A 16,214-nucleotide genomic window follows, 5' to 3' on the forward strand; every position below is an offset into this window, starting at 1 on the left:
TCACCTAAAGGTCTAATAACAGATGAATTGTAGGTGCCAGGTTATGTTACTCATAGTGCTGTCCTCCACCACTCCACAAAACGAGAGAAAACAGATGGAGGGTATGCTTGCCTCTTTGGATTTTGAATTAAAGTTTAATGTTGGCACACCTTTGGCTACGTTCACACTGCAGGCGAAAGCGCATCAAATCCGATTTTTTTGACACTATGCGACCCATATCCGATCATGGTATGACAGTGTGAACGGCACAAATCCGATATTTTCAAATCCGATGGGTCACTTTCGTATGTGGTACTGAATCCGATACATATCCGATGTTTTAGAAAGCGACTGCTGTTTGAACGGTCATGTCACATTAAATCCGTCTTTTACATCACTGACACAAGACAGACACCAATTATCAGCACCGGAGAAGACATCGCAAACGCTTCCTGGCCATCCAGCGTAGATATCAGTGAAACTGTTGGGAAGACAACGTTGGAGAAACGTGAACGTTTTATTTGTACTGTATAATCTGTAGATTCTGACAGAAATCTGCAACTATCCTTTGAAGCACCGCTCCTCTCTAAAACAGCAATAAGGATAATTATTAGGTTATCTACATTATTATGTAAATAACAAAATAACTTAAAGCAAAAATTGGGAAACGAAGTCCGAAGTCTTTATTTTAAGGGCCATCAATCAAACAATATTGTTTGCTGTGGGTCTAAACAGAGCGCGTTATGTGTGACATGTTCTTTTGCGCATGCGGGCCGCTTTGAGCGTTCACACTAGAGCACGTTTGCTGGCACATTTTATTTGTAGTGTGAACAAGCAGACAAAAACATCGGATTTGATCAAAAAATCGGAATTGAGCATTAACACCTGCAGTGTGAACGTAGCCTTTGAGAGATGCTCCTTTATTTTCGCTCATCACCTTTTTGTTGCACAGGGTAATGTAGACACTTTGTGTGGGAATGAGTTTACTCATTTACACATATAAAACAAAGTGAATGAGCTCATCATTACTCATACATAAGACTAAAAAAGGGTATAAAGAGTCAGAAAAAAGCGAATAATTTCTATAGTTTTGGCTGATTACACGCGCTAAATCCTTCATCGCCATGGAACCCAGGCTCTGCAGGATCTTCTTTCTCATCCTGCTTAAAGTGTGTGTGTGTGTGTTTCTCCAGCAGTAATAGTGTTTTGGTACCCTGCTGTTGTCTTTATGTTTTTGAACCATACAGTATTATCAATGAAGGATAGAGATTGTTGCCTTGGACAGAAACCACCTCTCGTGATTTGATGAAATATTTGCAATTTCACAGGGTTATTATAGAAGATTTGTCAACCCTAAAATCAACACCACAAAGCCTTTCATCTGCCTGTAGAGGACCAGAGCTTGAGAATCACACAAATTCCATCCCTGAGGGGGTATGAGGCAAAATTAAAACTAGATCTGAAAAACAATATAAAAACTACTTTCGGGGGAAAAAATGAACTTGAAAAACAGAGGAACTCTCTTTAGTTTTAGTTTCTGTTAGGTTATAATATTATCTAAAGTTTTTACCAATTATTTCTTACAGCTATGTAGTACAGCTGTTAATACCTGTGCTGACTTTTCTAAATCTTGCCTCTGACAAATGCCCTCCACACAATAAAAAGATGACAATGTCAACAAAAAGTGAAAATGTAAAAGTGCCGGAGCAGTAGCGCTGTAATGCATCTCTGTTTACGGGTGTACCTAATGAAACGATCAGTGCATATACAAAGACATGTTAAACATTAAGGTGCAGACAGAGTCAAAGCATTGTGAACTTTATTTTTTCTGTACTTTACATAAAAGTTTTTTTTTCTGGGCCCTAGCTTTATTAGAGCTGTACAGTATCTCTTCTATATAGCACATTGATGCATTAATGTATGCTCTACAGCTGTTTATGTACATGTGGACTGTGGTTGAGGATTAAAATCAATTGCTCTCTCATAATGCAACATGACAGATCAGAATAAATCAGTTTTCACAGTTTGAACAGTTCAGTTCGATCTTCTATGATAATTCTGAGACTTTTACTTTCCACTGTTGACACACCTCCAGCCCACCACAGCAAACTTTATTTTGATGTTTATCCTGCCAGGACTGGCAGCGCTGAGGAAGCGGAGAAGCCCAAGCATGAAAACACAACTGATGCATACAGAACTGAAAGATTAATAACAGGATTGTTTAACCCTGAATAAAACTTTAGACTGCACCTGAAGTCTTTGTGGATACAATAACTTATTTGTGCGCATGTGGATGCTGTTATCACCGTTATGTTTCTCTTCTGATAAAGAATAGAAAACTAACATTGACATAAGAAATTACAAGTGTTTGCTATCACCATTGCTTCTATGGATGCTCAACAGAGGTTTCTTGTTCCAGGATCCACTTTGGCAGAGGTACAAAGTGCATAATCCTCTTGGTTTTTGATACAGCGCTGGGTAGGTAGGTCTGTAATACTCCATCCAGAACTACAGTTGTCCAAATCCCAGTATTCCTCTTTCCGTTGTCCTCCTACTTGTCTTCTGACACACTGATGGAGGCTCTCAGTTCATGGAAGATCTTTTACCTTGAAAAGGAAGCAAAAAAAAAGAAAAGAAAAAAAAAAAGAACTTAAGACAACAAGAAAAACAGCCAAATTGAAAAGATAAGGAGCAGACACCTGATACATCCCTAAACTGGCTAAATGCACTGTGTTCTTATGCGACAGCCACAAACCAGATAACAAAGTATTAAAAAAGTATATTAAAAAAGTTTACTGTTTGTGAACAACAGCACGAGAAAAGGTTCAGTGAGAGATGAACATAAATCAGTAACCAGTCCTACCTGGTTTGTGGCTGTCAGGACGAACTAAATAATTTCCTTAATTTGGAGAAGAAGCCAACTTGTTGATTCAACTCTGCCTTGTTGTCATGTTTTCTTTGCCCTGCCTCAGACCGCCTACCACTGCTGCCCCCACCTGGACAGAGATTGATACTCCATCAGCCAGGTTTATCAACTAGGCAGAAATTCCTTTCTCAATCTTATTTCAGTGGACCAGAAGTACATAGCAAAAACCACAGAAGAAGGTAGAAGTAGGTAATGAAAAAAGCAGGAAACCAGATGAAGCTGTGTACCTGTGGTGGTGGCAGTGACACCATTTACTGTCCCCTCTATGTCCGTCTCATCCTCAGCGTAGCTCATCAACAGAGCTCTTTGCCTATCTGTGAGATTCCTATACAGGAAAACAAGGTTTTAGCTTTATTGTGATTTAATACATTTTTAAATTACACTGCAAGGATGTCAGTGCAGTCTTACTTGGGTATTTTAATTTTGACGTGGATGTAGTGATCTCCAAAGCCATAGCCACTGACTCGAGCAATTCCCTTCCCTGACAGGCGGATCCTCTGGTCTGTCTGGATGCCTGTAGGGATCTAAAGACAAATCCAGTCAATTGTTACACTGAATGTGTTTGAAATGTTGCCCAAAGTTGTTGTTATTCGGGTAACAAGACTTTCTACTTACAGATAAATTCAGAGTTTCATATAGGCCCTGTGTTCTCGCTGTGCCGCCCAGGATGGCTTGCGCTACGGATACGTAAAGGTCAGAGTGGATGTCTGCGCCGTCCCTCCTGAATATGGGACTTTTTTGGACCTGGTCACAATCACACGGCAATCCCATTAAAGAGGCTCAGAAGGAAACCCTTCTGGAAGGTCTGGCTATGAGATTAGCATTAAATAGCAGCAACTGATGCGCAACAAATACCCACCTTAAATGTGATGAAGATCTCCTTCTTTCCAACCGGCATTCTCACGGTCTGACCATCCTCCACTCCTGCAGGGCATAATATGTAGTATCAATTAAAACGACTTTTAACTTGAACAGTGGAACGATCCATCTCAAAGAATAATCCCATTAAGATCAACACCAGCAGGCTTTAAAAGGTACAAGGAGGAGATGTCGCTTACATTTATACTTTAAATTTTTAAGATTAAATGTCTATTTTGTTTTTCTAGACTAAACACCTCAATACAGAGATAAACTATCCTCCAGTCCACAACTATTTAATTATACATTTAGGACAGAGCTAATTAACTTTCTGGCACAAGACCATTTTCAATTTAATATGCATAACTATACGGACAAAAAAGGAGCCAAAATAACCCTGATTACATTACTCGAGTCACATTATGTATTTAACTAGTTAAGAGTAATTTTATCTTTGCATTCTTTCAAATTCTGAGTGATTAAACTATCTTTTACTCAATGTTCATCAGTGAAGCTGCCCTTTTAGGCAATGTTTCAATAACTTTGTGAAACAGCCTATAGCAAAGCTTGCTTTGGCACATGGTCCTGCTCATTAAAAATGAATGCAAACATATCCTTGAGGTATTTGCAGCGTGTAAACAGTAGTCAGATAAACAGACTTGAGTGTGACTGACCTGCAGGCACAGGAACCATCACCGTCTTCTTCTGTTTGGTTTGTCCCGTGCCACGACAAGAGTTGCAGGGGGTGGAAATGACCGTGCCTTTGCCACCGCAGCGCCGACATGTGGAACGCATCACAAATGGGCCAGTATTTACTGTTTCCTATAGCGGGGAAAATTAATGTTTAATAACACACTTGGGAAAAAAAAAGAGATAGAAACGAGATGATTGTTGGAGCTCTTACCATGCCAGAACCATTGCAGTTGTGGCAGTGTTGCACCTTAGTGCCTGGCTCGTGGCCTTTACCATCACAGCGCTGGCAGGCTGTTTCGATGTTAACTGACATCTCTTTGTTGACTCCCTTTGCTGCCTGAGTAAATGTCAGCTCCATAATGTACTATGAGAGGGAGGCAAAACAAACAAATAAAACATGTAAGAAGAGGACATTCTGATTGATAAAATAAACTGTTTCAATTAGAATCAGCTAAGGAATCGCTCGTCTTCACTTCACCCTATTTCACAATATCCCTCTAACCTCCTGTGGCTGATCAAATATGGCGCCGAAGTCTCCAAAGCCGCGGCCTCCAGAGAATTCTCCAAAGATTTTGCGGAAGAGCTCCTCTGGATCCACATTGCTGGCATGTCCACTCCAGTAATGCTGTCCTCTACCCGCCTGACCTGCATCAAAGCCCGCTGTGCCATATGTATCATACTGCTTCCTCTTCACTTCATCACTAAGAACCTATGAAGAACAAAGTAAGGTAATAATGGTAAAACCTGGAGATGTTTCATAGGTTTCAATGAGCAAAGCAAATCTAGAGTAGAATTAATGCCCAAAACCAAACCTCATAAGCTTCAGCCAGCTGAGCAAATTTTTCCTTGGCTTGTGGGTCATCTTTGTTGGTGTCAGGGTGATACTTTTTAGCCATCTGAGGGACAGCAAACATGAACACACCGTCAGCTACTGCAAACACTACTGTGCTCAGTTCAAGCTGCATCTCAGGCAGGAACAGACCTGGTAGTAGGCTTTCTTGATCTCCTTCTGCGTTGCTGTGCGAGGTACCCCAAGAACCTGGTAAAAGTCCTGTTTGCTGCTGGCAGGGGCACTTGTGTGAAAGGACTGAGTGTAGACAGCGTTTGGTGGTTTGAGGCCTGGAACTGTTCAGCAGGGTGAAAGGTGTGAGTACAGTTTCAAGACATTTAAAGAGAAATGCAGACAAGTAAAAAGACGCCAGATGGAGGACAGCTTTAATGTAAAACTTGGATGCATCTACAACCAAATAACACTAGAGTGTGGATCTGAGAATGTGTGGTTGTTTGTCTCTCCGTTAGCTCTGTGATGGACTGACAATCTGTCCAGGGTGTAGCCTATATCAGCTGGGATAGGCTGTAGCCCCACTGTGATCCTAAGAGGTATGTATGGATAAATGAGATGTCTCTCCAAATGCAGTGGTGCATTTTTAACTAAAAAGTTAAAGTTGTGGCTCATCTGTCCACAAATCCACTGTACAAGAAGTATTGTGGATCATGTTAGATGGTTTCCTCTGTGGGATTATTCCAATAACACAATTCTTGAAAAATAAGATGTGGAATAAAAATGTAAGTAAGCTGTGGATATTTCTGTAGGTGTTTGTGTAACTGTGTCACTAATTAGTGTGTTTAACATTGTTTTCTGCGGTTAGTTAGCGAGTGTAGGTGACAAATAATGCTAAAAGACATGAATGGAAAGCATCCTTAGACTAACCCTAACTGACAGAAGATTCTAGAAACAACACAGATCCCTAAAGCCCCCTCCAAATGTGGAGCATGTGAATTAGTCAAACTGACAGGTCTAATGTTAGTGTTAAGTTACTGACCAGGCCAAAATCTACAGTCTGACAGCAAAATGTAACACCGGCATCGGTCTCCTGCAAACTGAACTTAATGGCTGCAAAGTATGCAAGACTGACTGCATCACATTTGATCAACTTTGAGAGTGCATCATAAAAATGCGCCGGTCTCCAAGCTCGTCTTTTCTTCAGTGTTTGCTTGAGCCGTCATGAGGGCACTTTTATTTAGCTGTCTTACCCTGCGTCATTCGAGTGAACTTCAAAACAATTAGCCTAGAATAGCCTAGCCTAGCCTAGCCTAGCTAAGGCTACTACCATATGGCTAACACAGCTCTTACCTGACAGCCCTCTCAATGTCACCGCTTTCCCCACTCCGCCACACACCAGGCTCCCATCGCGCCACAGTTTTTCGGCCCGCAGTGTAGAGAAACTCCGGACTTCTCCATGCCCAGAGCACACAATAGCACTGACAGCTCTCCGCTGTCCTGAAGACACGGCGACTGTAATCCAACGTGAGGAGAAACGAGCAGCCGAGGACGCCATCATTGCTACACTGGCCGCCGCTCCAGACGCTCTGCGCATGTTCGGGAAACAGTGGGCGTCTCCCACTAAACCCCCCCCCCAAAGATATTCTGTTTAATCCGAGATGTCACTCTCTCAAGAAAATATGAGCTTTGAAAATTTAACTTAAATCACTTTTTCTTTTTTTAAATAAATTCTGCTTAAGAAGTCACATCATATAAATCACGACCGGCTAAAATTATTCAATTTCCCCTGACTTTCCTCTGTATATCGAACATAACAAGTGACAAACGAAAGAGGATGCACACCTTTTGCAACACGGCGTAGCGCGTGAAGACAGCAACAATCCAGAAACAAATCTCCCGCCCTGTCGGACAGCTCCGTGGAGCAAAGCGAGCGAACACTTAAGCGGCAAGGCTGAACTGTCAGCTGTAGAAGGAACCCTCCTTTGCCGAGTACCAGCCACCTCGACACAGACACCCGGAAGGCACGAAAGTCAGTTTGAGAGGGCAGCATGAATCGCTTTAAGACCTCCAAATTCAAAAACACCACTCCGAAAATTGCCAAGAAAGATGTGAGTAGCTTGCGAGCAACAGAATAGGTGCAGATTTGCTAGCTAGCGTTAGCGTTGGTAATTAGCTCTGTGGTGTGCTCTTTTGTGGGGAACGCCTGCGTGTTTGCAAGGGATGTTGAACTTCCTGCATCTGGAAATCTGCACAGCATTCAGAGCAGGAGATGCAAGTGTTCTGTGGGCTCTTAGTGAAGACTGAAATCATTGTGGTTGCACACTGCTGTCAGCCGTGATAGGATGCTGTGGTGATGCACATCACCATACTTGTGTTAAAATAGCTTATTAGCTCTTTGCTGCAGTATTATATGGTTTTGATTGCTCCGATTTTCAGCCACTGGGAAAGGAAAATAATAATAATAATATAACTACCATATAACTACCACAGTTGCCTCTTTTTCAGTGATAGTAGTCCTGCAGATTGCAATTGTTGACATGTCTGGACTGGACTGCAGTGTCTTGCATACAAATCTGGACCAATTCTTTCTCAACTTTAAACGCCTAAAGCTCTGCTTTGTGAGGTGTATATTATAATGTAATCCCCAGCTTTTTTTTTTTTAATTTTATTTTTAAAGCCGAGGCAATCCTTGGCATGCACAGAAACAGTGGTATCTCTACAAATCTGTGCCCGGGGTTTAAGACAGCAGGTGGTGCTTTGCTCTTGTGAATGTTAAACTAGCCCTTTGCACCGGAGAGCAGATTTAATGTGAAGTCATGTGTCTGTGTGCTGACATTTTATACTCAGTGCAGGGGTGAAATGTTGGTCAAGAGGAGATGCAGGATTATGTGGCTAGAATGAGAAAAGAAAGCAATTTTATGTCAAAGCTACTTCAAATCATAGGCCTGCAGAGGAATTTAAAAAAGGTAGTGAAAGAAAGTGACCAGTGAACATAAAGTTGTCTTTCAGATGATATAACTAGAAGTTTTATAGACTCAGTTATTGTAATAATCAGCATTATATGTGGTTTAGATTGAGGAATTTAAGTTAAGTCATATGTTGTGATTTTGTTTGGGATTGAAACGGCCTCTAGTGTGATGTATTTGCATTTGTTGTCTACCTCGCTTTTGACACAAACATGTCTAGTTTTGTTGCAATAAATGCAAAGAGTGCTTTGAAATGGATGAACAGAGCAGCAATACATCTCTTCTGCAAGGCTGTCGGAGCTGTCAAAGTGCCCTTTAGCGGCTGAATGACCATCAGGATTGCTCTTAGTTTCCTGAATAGCAGCGCAGCAGTACTTACTGGAGCATGCTGTACAGACACACTTTCCTCTAGCTGCTCTTGCCTTGTTAATGTTATGAAAGAGTTTTAAGAGTTCTCTGCTGTGCAAAGCAGGGAGGACTTCCACTTCCTTCCCACTCATGCGTGCATGTGTGTGTGCTCTCTGTCAGATCCTTCCTGTTTATTGCAGCGTTTGCTTTCTTTTTCTTTTTTTTTATGGTTGTGACAGTGTGTGGCTTAATATTATGAAACAAAGAGGAGATGGTTGTTTGTGGTCTTTTTTGCATTGACTTATGCTTGCGCATTATTAAACCCATGTGTTTCCACTAGGAGTGGATCAACAATGTCCATGCTGGCTCCTTTGCCTCCCAGGGCAACCACATCAAAGCAAGTTCCAAGCTGGTGGCTTTCAATACTGAGCAGGCTGGTAAGACTATAAAGGTTTGGCAGAACAGTAACATTCCCTTATACTGTGCTGTGAAAAGGTATTTGCCCCCTTCCTGATGTCTTTGTAAGGTTTTCCAACCTGGGTTGATTACTGAAACTGAACTCAGCTTTTCAAAAATGTGGTTAATTATAGTTAAATCAGGAGTTAACAAGGGTGGGGTGTTACTTTTCAAATAGGGCCAGATAGGTTTGGATCGATTGTTTTTTCCGCTTCTTAAATAAAATCATCACGTTAAAAATACATTTGAATTTACTCAGGCTTATCTTTGTCAGATAGAAGTATCCACTTTTTACAGTATGAGTCATGTTTATACTGCTGTTACCCAAGTTCAGAATATCAAGATAACATAACCTAAAAATCAAACACAGTTAGAAGGAACATTTTGAATTTTTGAAAGGATAATTCCTGACATTTCCTGTCTGCTGTACGTGTCCACAGGTGGAGGCATGCTGGGCCTGTCTTCAGTCCAACCAGGCTCAGACGGCCAGCGGGCTGTCACCCAGATTTCCTGCCATTCTGGTAGTTTTTTTTTTTTTAATCCTTTTGATTGCCTCTTAAACTCTTTAAAAACAGAAATCACATGAGAAATCTACATGATGTTTCTCAGAAGTGAAAGTAGACACATGACCTGGTTCTAATATCTTATGCTAATGTCTATTAATTAATTTTCCTTCTCTCCTGTCAGATCTTGTGACTGACATGGACTTCTCTCCTTTTGATGATAGTCTCCTGGCAACATGCTCAGTAGATGAAACGGTGAGCTGTTCAGTGTCCTACTTCTTTCTGACCTTGTTCGTTCAAATATACTCATAAGCCAACGTTCCATCGTCTCAGGCCTTGTTATTCCTGCCAGGATTTTGAATTGTTTTTCCTATTTAAACGTTTTGAAGACTCCTTTCTCTCAGCCACAGGTGCCCCAGCTTACTGGAATGTGCTGAGCGGGGTCCTGCGTCTTCATACTCAGCAGCTCGGTTTACCTCACAGACCCGTAAAGATATGCAACTTTTGCCGCACACACAAACAAAGTGATCTGCAATGCCCCGCATCTGCAAAACACTTTCTCTCCTCTTATCTTTTGCCAGCACGTCATATTGTTTCACCAGCTTGGTTGTGCTGAGCAGGGAAAATGTCTGGGAAACGTGATCTCAATTGTGTGTTTTTCCTGACTTAACTAGACTTTATATAAACTCTTTTTCATAAATTTTCATGTAATCTGATATTGATGTTAGAAACATAACATGAGCCCAGACCCCAAATTATTCAACATTTAGAGAAATACATCATTTGACGGCCTGGTTGATGTTACACTTTGATATTTTAATTACATGCTGTATTGATCTTCTTCACACAGTTTGTTCCCTTTGTGAGGCTAGACAACCACAGCTCCTGCAGTCTTATGGTTGCTTAGCCTAGCCATGACCGGTTGGTGAGGGGAGGGAGAGAGGACAAAAAACACACTGTAGAAGAGAGCCACACAATAATAATACTTAATGATTAAATGCAGAGTCATGTATAAACACATTTAGTGAGTGAGTGAAGAAGAAACCCTCAGTGCATTATGGGAATCCTCCCAGCAGCTTAGGCCTATTGTAGTGTAACTAAGGGAGGATTCAGAATCACCTGATCTAGCCGTATTGTTTGTTTTGCTAAGAGGAGGGAGAGGGGGAGAAAAGGGATGAAGGTTTGTTTTTTCCCTGAAATGGATACAGAGATGGCAGGAAGAGGGAGAAAGAGCCATTATCTTTATTTTTAGTCCTTTCGTGTGCGCAGGTGAAGCTGTGGCGTTTGTGTGATCTGGCGCAGGAGCAGTCCAGCAGTCCAGAGCTGACCCTGCGGCCAGGTCAGGGCAGGCTCGAGCTGGTGCTCTTCCACCCCACCTCCTCTGGCTTGCTGGCTGTTGGCACCACTAAGTCTGCTCAGATTTGGGACACCAACTGCCAGGAAGCACCGCTAGCAGGTAACTACAACCAGCAGCTGAGCACAGTTAAATTTTTTTATTTGAAACAAATCTCAAAATCTTTGTTCGTACATCATGTGCCGTGCTGTTTTTCACATGTAACATTTCAGTCTGTGTCAGTTAGTTGTCAGTAAATGTGCCGCATTTTGTTTCTGTGTGTAACAAAAGTTTATATATGGAGTGGAGTGAAGTGCTTGCCCTTTTTTTGTGTTGGAGACTCTCTCACTGACACTGCCTACGTTTTACAGCCCTGTGGCTCTGTCTAAGTGCTGGAGCAGCAGAGGTAATGTTTTGGTTTGCAATCCTGGCCCCAGTCTCCTTGGATTGGCCTCAGGATATAATCACTATCCTCTGGCCTCACCCCCCCCCCCCCCCCCCAAAAAAAAAAACAAAAAACAACCCCAACCCACACACATATACTGTGTCCCTCCTTCTCCACCCCCCCATGACAGCTGGCCTGGCTGCTGCTGCTCACTGCTGATCCAACCTGCCACCGTGTCTTTCATCGCCCTCATTTGTAGTTTTCTTTCCATGTGTGGTCAAGGAGCAAGATCTGAATGAGAAAATGTGCATCTAAGTGAGCGTGTGTTTGGGTTCTTGTGTTTATTTGTTTGTTTTTTCGCTCTTCACTTTTACTTTGTGTGGCACTGTCCTAACAAGAGCACCCTTCATTTTTTGGTGTGTGTCATGGTGAAATGATTCACACAAGCTATGCTGTGATCACTTATGGCACTTCAGCTTACACGTGCCATGCTTTGAATTTCTTACATATGCCTACACTGGTGAAAGGTGTAAACCACTCATACTTTTATTGTTGTGTTTTCTGAACACTGTGTGCTTGATTTATGGCCTCATCTCTTCCCTGCATTTTCATGAAGTGACCTCTTTACATTGATGTGTGTGTTTTGTTTTCTTTTTTGTCTTGTCTGTGTTTGTGCTGTCAATCTGTCCTCGCTTCCCTCTTTCTTTCCAAACCATTTTAACTTTCTTTGTCATTGTTTTGTCACTGTCTAACATTAACATTATTTCCAGTTTCTACCACTTTAAAAGATCCATTGCGTGTTTGCAGTTCTAGAGCAGCACGGTGACCAGGTGCAGAGTCTCGGCTGGAAACTCGATGGATCTCTTTTGGCTTCCTCCTGCAAGGTGAGGACAGCTCAACCTGAACAGGATGTTAAGTCTTAGTCAAAACTAAGCCAAAATGCACAAGCACTGTGTAAAAAAAAAAAAAAACTAAGGAAACCTCACGATTCAGCAGTTTGTAGAACCAGCTGTAGCAGCAATAACTTGAAGTACTTGTTTTTCTTTATCAGTCCCTCACATCATTGTGGAGGAATTTGGCCCACTCAGTTCATTGAGGTTTTATGGGCATTCTCTTATGCACAGCTCTCTTAAGGTAACACCATAGCATTTCAGTCGGGCTGGGGTCTGGACTTTGGCTAGGCCACTGTAACACCTTGGGTCTTTCACCTTGGATCATTGTCCTGTTGCATGATAGAAATTTGGTCAAGCTTCAGCTGTCAGACAGATGGGCTCACATTTGAGTAAGAATACTTTGGTTTACAGAGGAGTCCATGGTTTACTCAATAACTGCAAAATGTCCAGGCCCTGTCACTTCTACACTAGCCCAAAGCATCACCTCTCCACCACTGTGCTTAAAAGTTGGTATCACATGTTCTTGCTGAAATGCCGTGCATGTTCTTTTTAGAGAAGAAAGACAACCCTCCCCATCCCTTTTACTGAACTTTACCATTTAGCATGCTAACTGAGGCCTGTAGAGTCTAAGATAGAGGTCTTGGGTTTTTTGCTGTTTGTCTGAACATTAAAGTCAGTTCACCCCAAGGTCAGTACAGTCTGAATTTACTGGGGCTTTCACTGCTGGTAAAATTGGCACCAATCATGAATGTTTTCCACTTGTGAATACTTTAGTTCACTGAACTGACTTCAGATTGTTTGGAAATGACTCTATAACCAGATTGATGAGCAACAAAAACAGCTTCTGTAAGTTCAGAGAAATTGATGTCCTCTTTGGACTGATCGAGCAAACTGACAAAAGTTCTGCTTTTATGGAGGTGCTCACACTTACTGATGATCAATTAATCAAGTACATTTGATTAGCAGCACGTGGCTGCTACTTACTCTCTTAATTCCTATGCAATCAGTAAAGATGTTTTCAGTTTTTCACATACTGCTTCTGCATTTTGACTTTGTTAAATATATAATAGTGTCACATTAAAATAATATATCGTGTGATGTAATTCATCTGGGGTTGTATTTACTAAATATTAAGACCCTTTTAGGGACAGATTATTTTCATTAAATCCTAATGCATTAAATCATAGACGTACTTTCTTTTTACTGTGACTGTACGTTACAGTGATTTAAAGTGAATGCTGTAACCCTCTAATATATGGACGGAGGGTTGATTGCTCTAGTTGCAGTTGTGGTTTGTGACCACTAGATGCAGTCAGTGTCTCACACTGAGTGCAGAAAGCCCCACTTTGAACATTGCTGCACTTTATCTGTTTATATGAGTTAATTTCAGAAAACTGTTAACACGGGTCAAACTTATAAAAAAGGGTGGGGGTCACATTACACATTAGATCAGAAACTGTTGAGCAGGTCTTTAGAGGGGAAAAGGGGATACATTTAGAAAACCAATTTTATAGCAAAAGATGTAATTTACCGTTTATTAATGTTTTTGGCATCATTATTAACATATTAAAACAGAAGGCCTGTGGAGCTTTTCTTCATCAGACTGGAAACTTCAGTCTCTTGGCAATAAAGGCTCTAATAATGGAAACAAGCTGCGTACAAAGGATAAATATATCAAGGCCTTTGTTTTGTCTTGCCCCCACCTGACCCCTGAGCCCCAAACCCAATAAGAAGAATTAGAATCTGGTGAACAGTGCTTGTTTGACATCTCCACTGGGTATGTGGTTTATAGGAAAAGCATGAAATAAACTAAATTAATTGCTCAAGAAAGGAAGTCTGGAAAGCTGTGTCTTTATGGCCAAAGGGTTTTCTGTTTGGGTGTTAATAATTTAGGCAAAGAAAGAAGAAGAAAGGACGTGGTTTAAATCTGTTTAGGAATAGAAGTTTATAAGTTTAGAGGGAATTATTTGATGAGTATATTTTGAATATAGAAAGAGCCCAGGGATCATTTTTTAAATATTATTCTGTTGTACACTGTTTTAACTGTCACATTATGGACTAGAGTAAACTTTACTAAAAGCTCAAATTAAGTGATTGATATGAAAATATGACAAATACTTAATGAGCTTACTTGAGCTTGAGACCAAATAAACTTTGACACAGAAATATGCCACATGCATGTAATTAGCAGGTAACATTGTTGGCCCAGGCTCCCTTTGTTTGTCTTTTCTCTGACAAGTAACAAATTAATCCAGCAGTCATGGATTGTGTCCAAATGATGACATTAAGTTGACAGGATAATAGCCTTCACCGGAGCTAACAAGCCTTTCTGTCCAAAGTGAGACTTAGACGGAAAGAACCAGGCACCTCAGAAACAAGTGTGCAGAGGTGTGGCGGTGGGGTGGGGTGCAAGATCAGAGGCTGTGAGGCCTCTGAGGTTCTTGCCCCATTGGGCTCTGGTGTCATTTAACCAAAAGGCCCCTTTCAGTCTCCCCAATCTAGCTTATTAAAGCAAATAGGGCCTGCCAACATGTGGGTCCAATCTCTCCAGCCCTCCTGTAGGGTAAACACTGCGCACAGGGCTGGGTTGGGGGAAGATGAAGGGGAGACCACCACCCTGAGGAGCAAGAATCATGACAGGCCTCATTTGAACCTGGAGAGATGTGTATTTATGACACACTGTGGAGAAAGGCAGCATTCAGTGCAATGAAACCCACAGGTAGTGTGAGCAGGGATGGAGGTAGGCCCTTGTTTATCTGAATGATGGACGGGCCTGGGTGGTATGCTGTCTGGAAGTGAGGTGTCTGTGGGTTTATGCCCCACGGTTCACCTTGAATTTTGAATTTTATCTGTGCTCTGTCTCCCACAGAGCACAGAATCACTGGTTAAAAGTTTGTGTGATCCCAAACTGCCAGTCACAGTTACACTACACTAGTAACCATGGGAAACAACAAGCTGGCAGGACAGTGTGTTTGATGAGTGAAGTTGGAGTGAGAGAGCAGCCCTCGCCGAAGATTCCCAGCATCTGTGTGTGTGTTTGCACACATGTGAAAGTTGTGTGCAACACACAAGTGGCGAAAACTCATTAACAGCAGCTTGAGAATGAGGCTCCATCACTTTGATTATACAGCAGCTTTCTCAGCACACACACACACAAACACACTCATAAACACACACAAGGCTATCTGGCCACTCTGCATTTATGAGTTTAGGTAAAGTTTATATGTGTTGTTGTTGTCATAGGCTTAACAAGGTGTGTGTGTGTTCGCGTTTGCTTGCTGGAGAACATCTGTATGTGAGAAACCTCTCATTTGTGTATTTGCACAAGCTGGTGTCCTCTTCCATATCTTATGTGAGAGAGTCGGCATGTATGTGTTTGCATTGAAGGTTTAAGGTTTGCATTGAAGGTTTCAGCATTCACAACATAATTCAAATAAATCATGGACATAATTGTTAGGGGCAGCACCAGCTTACTATCTCCCAAAATAAGCTCCACAAATAAATCTTTACCACTTAGAGATAGTTTAGAGCTCATAGATTGGTTTTAGACCAAATCTGGCATTTTGGCAGCAGGTGGGCTGTGGCCCATGTGGGTGTGTTTGTGTGTATGTCTGCCTTCTGAGTCTTTGGCTTAGCCCCAGGTCACAGCGGCCTGAAGACACAGCTTTGGGCCATCATACTCGTGGGTGGGCTTCACTCACACACGAGTGGAGAGGCAGAGAAAGAAGCAGAACGTTAGTTATTACCCTTGTTTACTACTCAAGTTAAAAAAATCGGAAAAATGTAGCTCTTTATTTATATTCTGTTGCACAGAGCTCATCTTTTTGTGACTTTAACTGCATCACAGTTAGCATAGTATATCTTTAAAAGTGCCGATGGTTTTGCCTTTAGAGTATTGCCTGCTGTCAGCTCCTCACGTTAGGCCGTTGCGGTGATCACGGTCGTGCTGCAGACACACATTCACATTCACAGTCACAGTTTGATCCCATTAAGCCCCCATTTCCTTCCAATCACATAGGAGCCACTGTGATTGGCTGCTTTGATTGATGCCTAATGCATGTTTGGGCTGGCCGGGGTCACGGCACGGGAG

The 16,214-nt window shown here is 41.8% G+C and overlaps 2 protein-coding genes across 4 annotated transcripts in view; one reads left to right on the plus strand and one right to left on the minus strand.

Annotated features, from left to right (window-relative positions):
* Nucleotides 1-1,781: 1,781 nt before the first annotated feature.
* dnaja3a (DnaJ heat shock protein family (Hsp40) member A3a) lies at nucleotides 1,782-6,849 on the minus strand. 2 transcript variants are annotated; one of them, XM_026164946.2, is made up of 12 exons: nucleotides 6,591-6,849; nucleotides 5,439-5,581; nucleotides 5,269-5,352; nucleotides 4,959-5,165; nucleotides 4,668-4,820; nucleotides 4,438-4,585; nucleotides 3,765-3,829; nucleotides 3,521-3,649; nucleotides 3,314-3,429; nucleotides 3,133-3,230; nucleotides 2,843-2,975; nucleotides 1,782-2,585 (listed from the first exon to the last, which is right to left on the minus strand). In XM_026164946.2, the coding sequence occupies exons 1-11, from the start codon at nucleotides 6,832-6,834 to the stop codon at nucleotides 2,857-2,859; spliced, it is 1,506 nt and encodes a 501-aa protein (XP_026020731.1). In that variant the 5' UTR covers nucleotides 6,835-6,849; the 3' UTR covers nucleotides 1,782-2,585; nucleotides 2,843-2,856. The 2 variants fall into 2 exon arrangements, with proteins under 2 accessions (XP_026020731.1, XP_026020730.1); XM_026164945.2 differs by lacking the exon at nucleotides 2,843-2,975.
* A 328-nt stretch (nucleotides 6,850-7,177) lies between these two features.
* Nucleotides 7,178-16,214, plus strand: part of coro7 (coronin 7) — a 125,689-nt gene continuing 116,652 nt past the window's right edge. For both annotated transcript variants that reach the window (XM_026164950.2, XM_026164947.2), the window contains exons 1-6: nucleotides 7,178-7,348; nucleotides 8,895-8,991; nucleotides 9,451-9,531; nucleotides 9,698-9,768; nucleotides 10,783-10,969; nucleotides 12,039-12,115. In XM_026164950.2, coding sequence (XP_026020735.1) covers nucleotides 7,289-7,348; nucleotides 8,895-8,991; nucleotides 9,451-9,531; nucleotides 9,698-9,768; nucleotides 10,783-10,969; nucleotides 12,039-12,115 — 573 coding nt within the window. In that variant the 5' untranslated portion in view covers nucleotides 7,178-7,288. The remainder of the gene's footprint in view (nucleotides 7,349-8,894; nucleotides 8,992-9,450; nucleotides 9,532-9,697; nucleotides 9,769-10,782; nucleotides 10,970-12,038; nucleotides 12,116-16,214) is intronic.

The sequence above is a fragment of the Astatotilapia calliptera genome, chromosome 4, assembly GCF_964374335.1.
Source record: "Astatotilapia calliptera chromosome 4, fAstCal68.1, whole genome shotgun sequence".
Classification (NCBI taxonomy): domain Eukaryota; kingdom Metazoa; phylum Chordata; class Actinopteri; order Cichliformes; family Cichlidae; genus Astatotilapia; species Astatotilapia calliptera.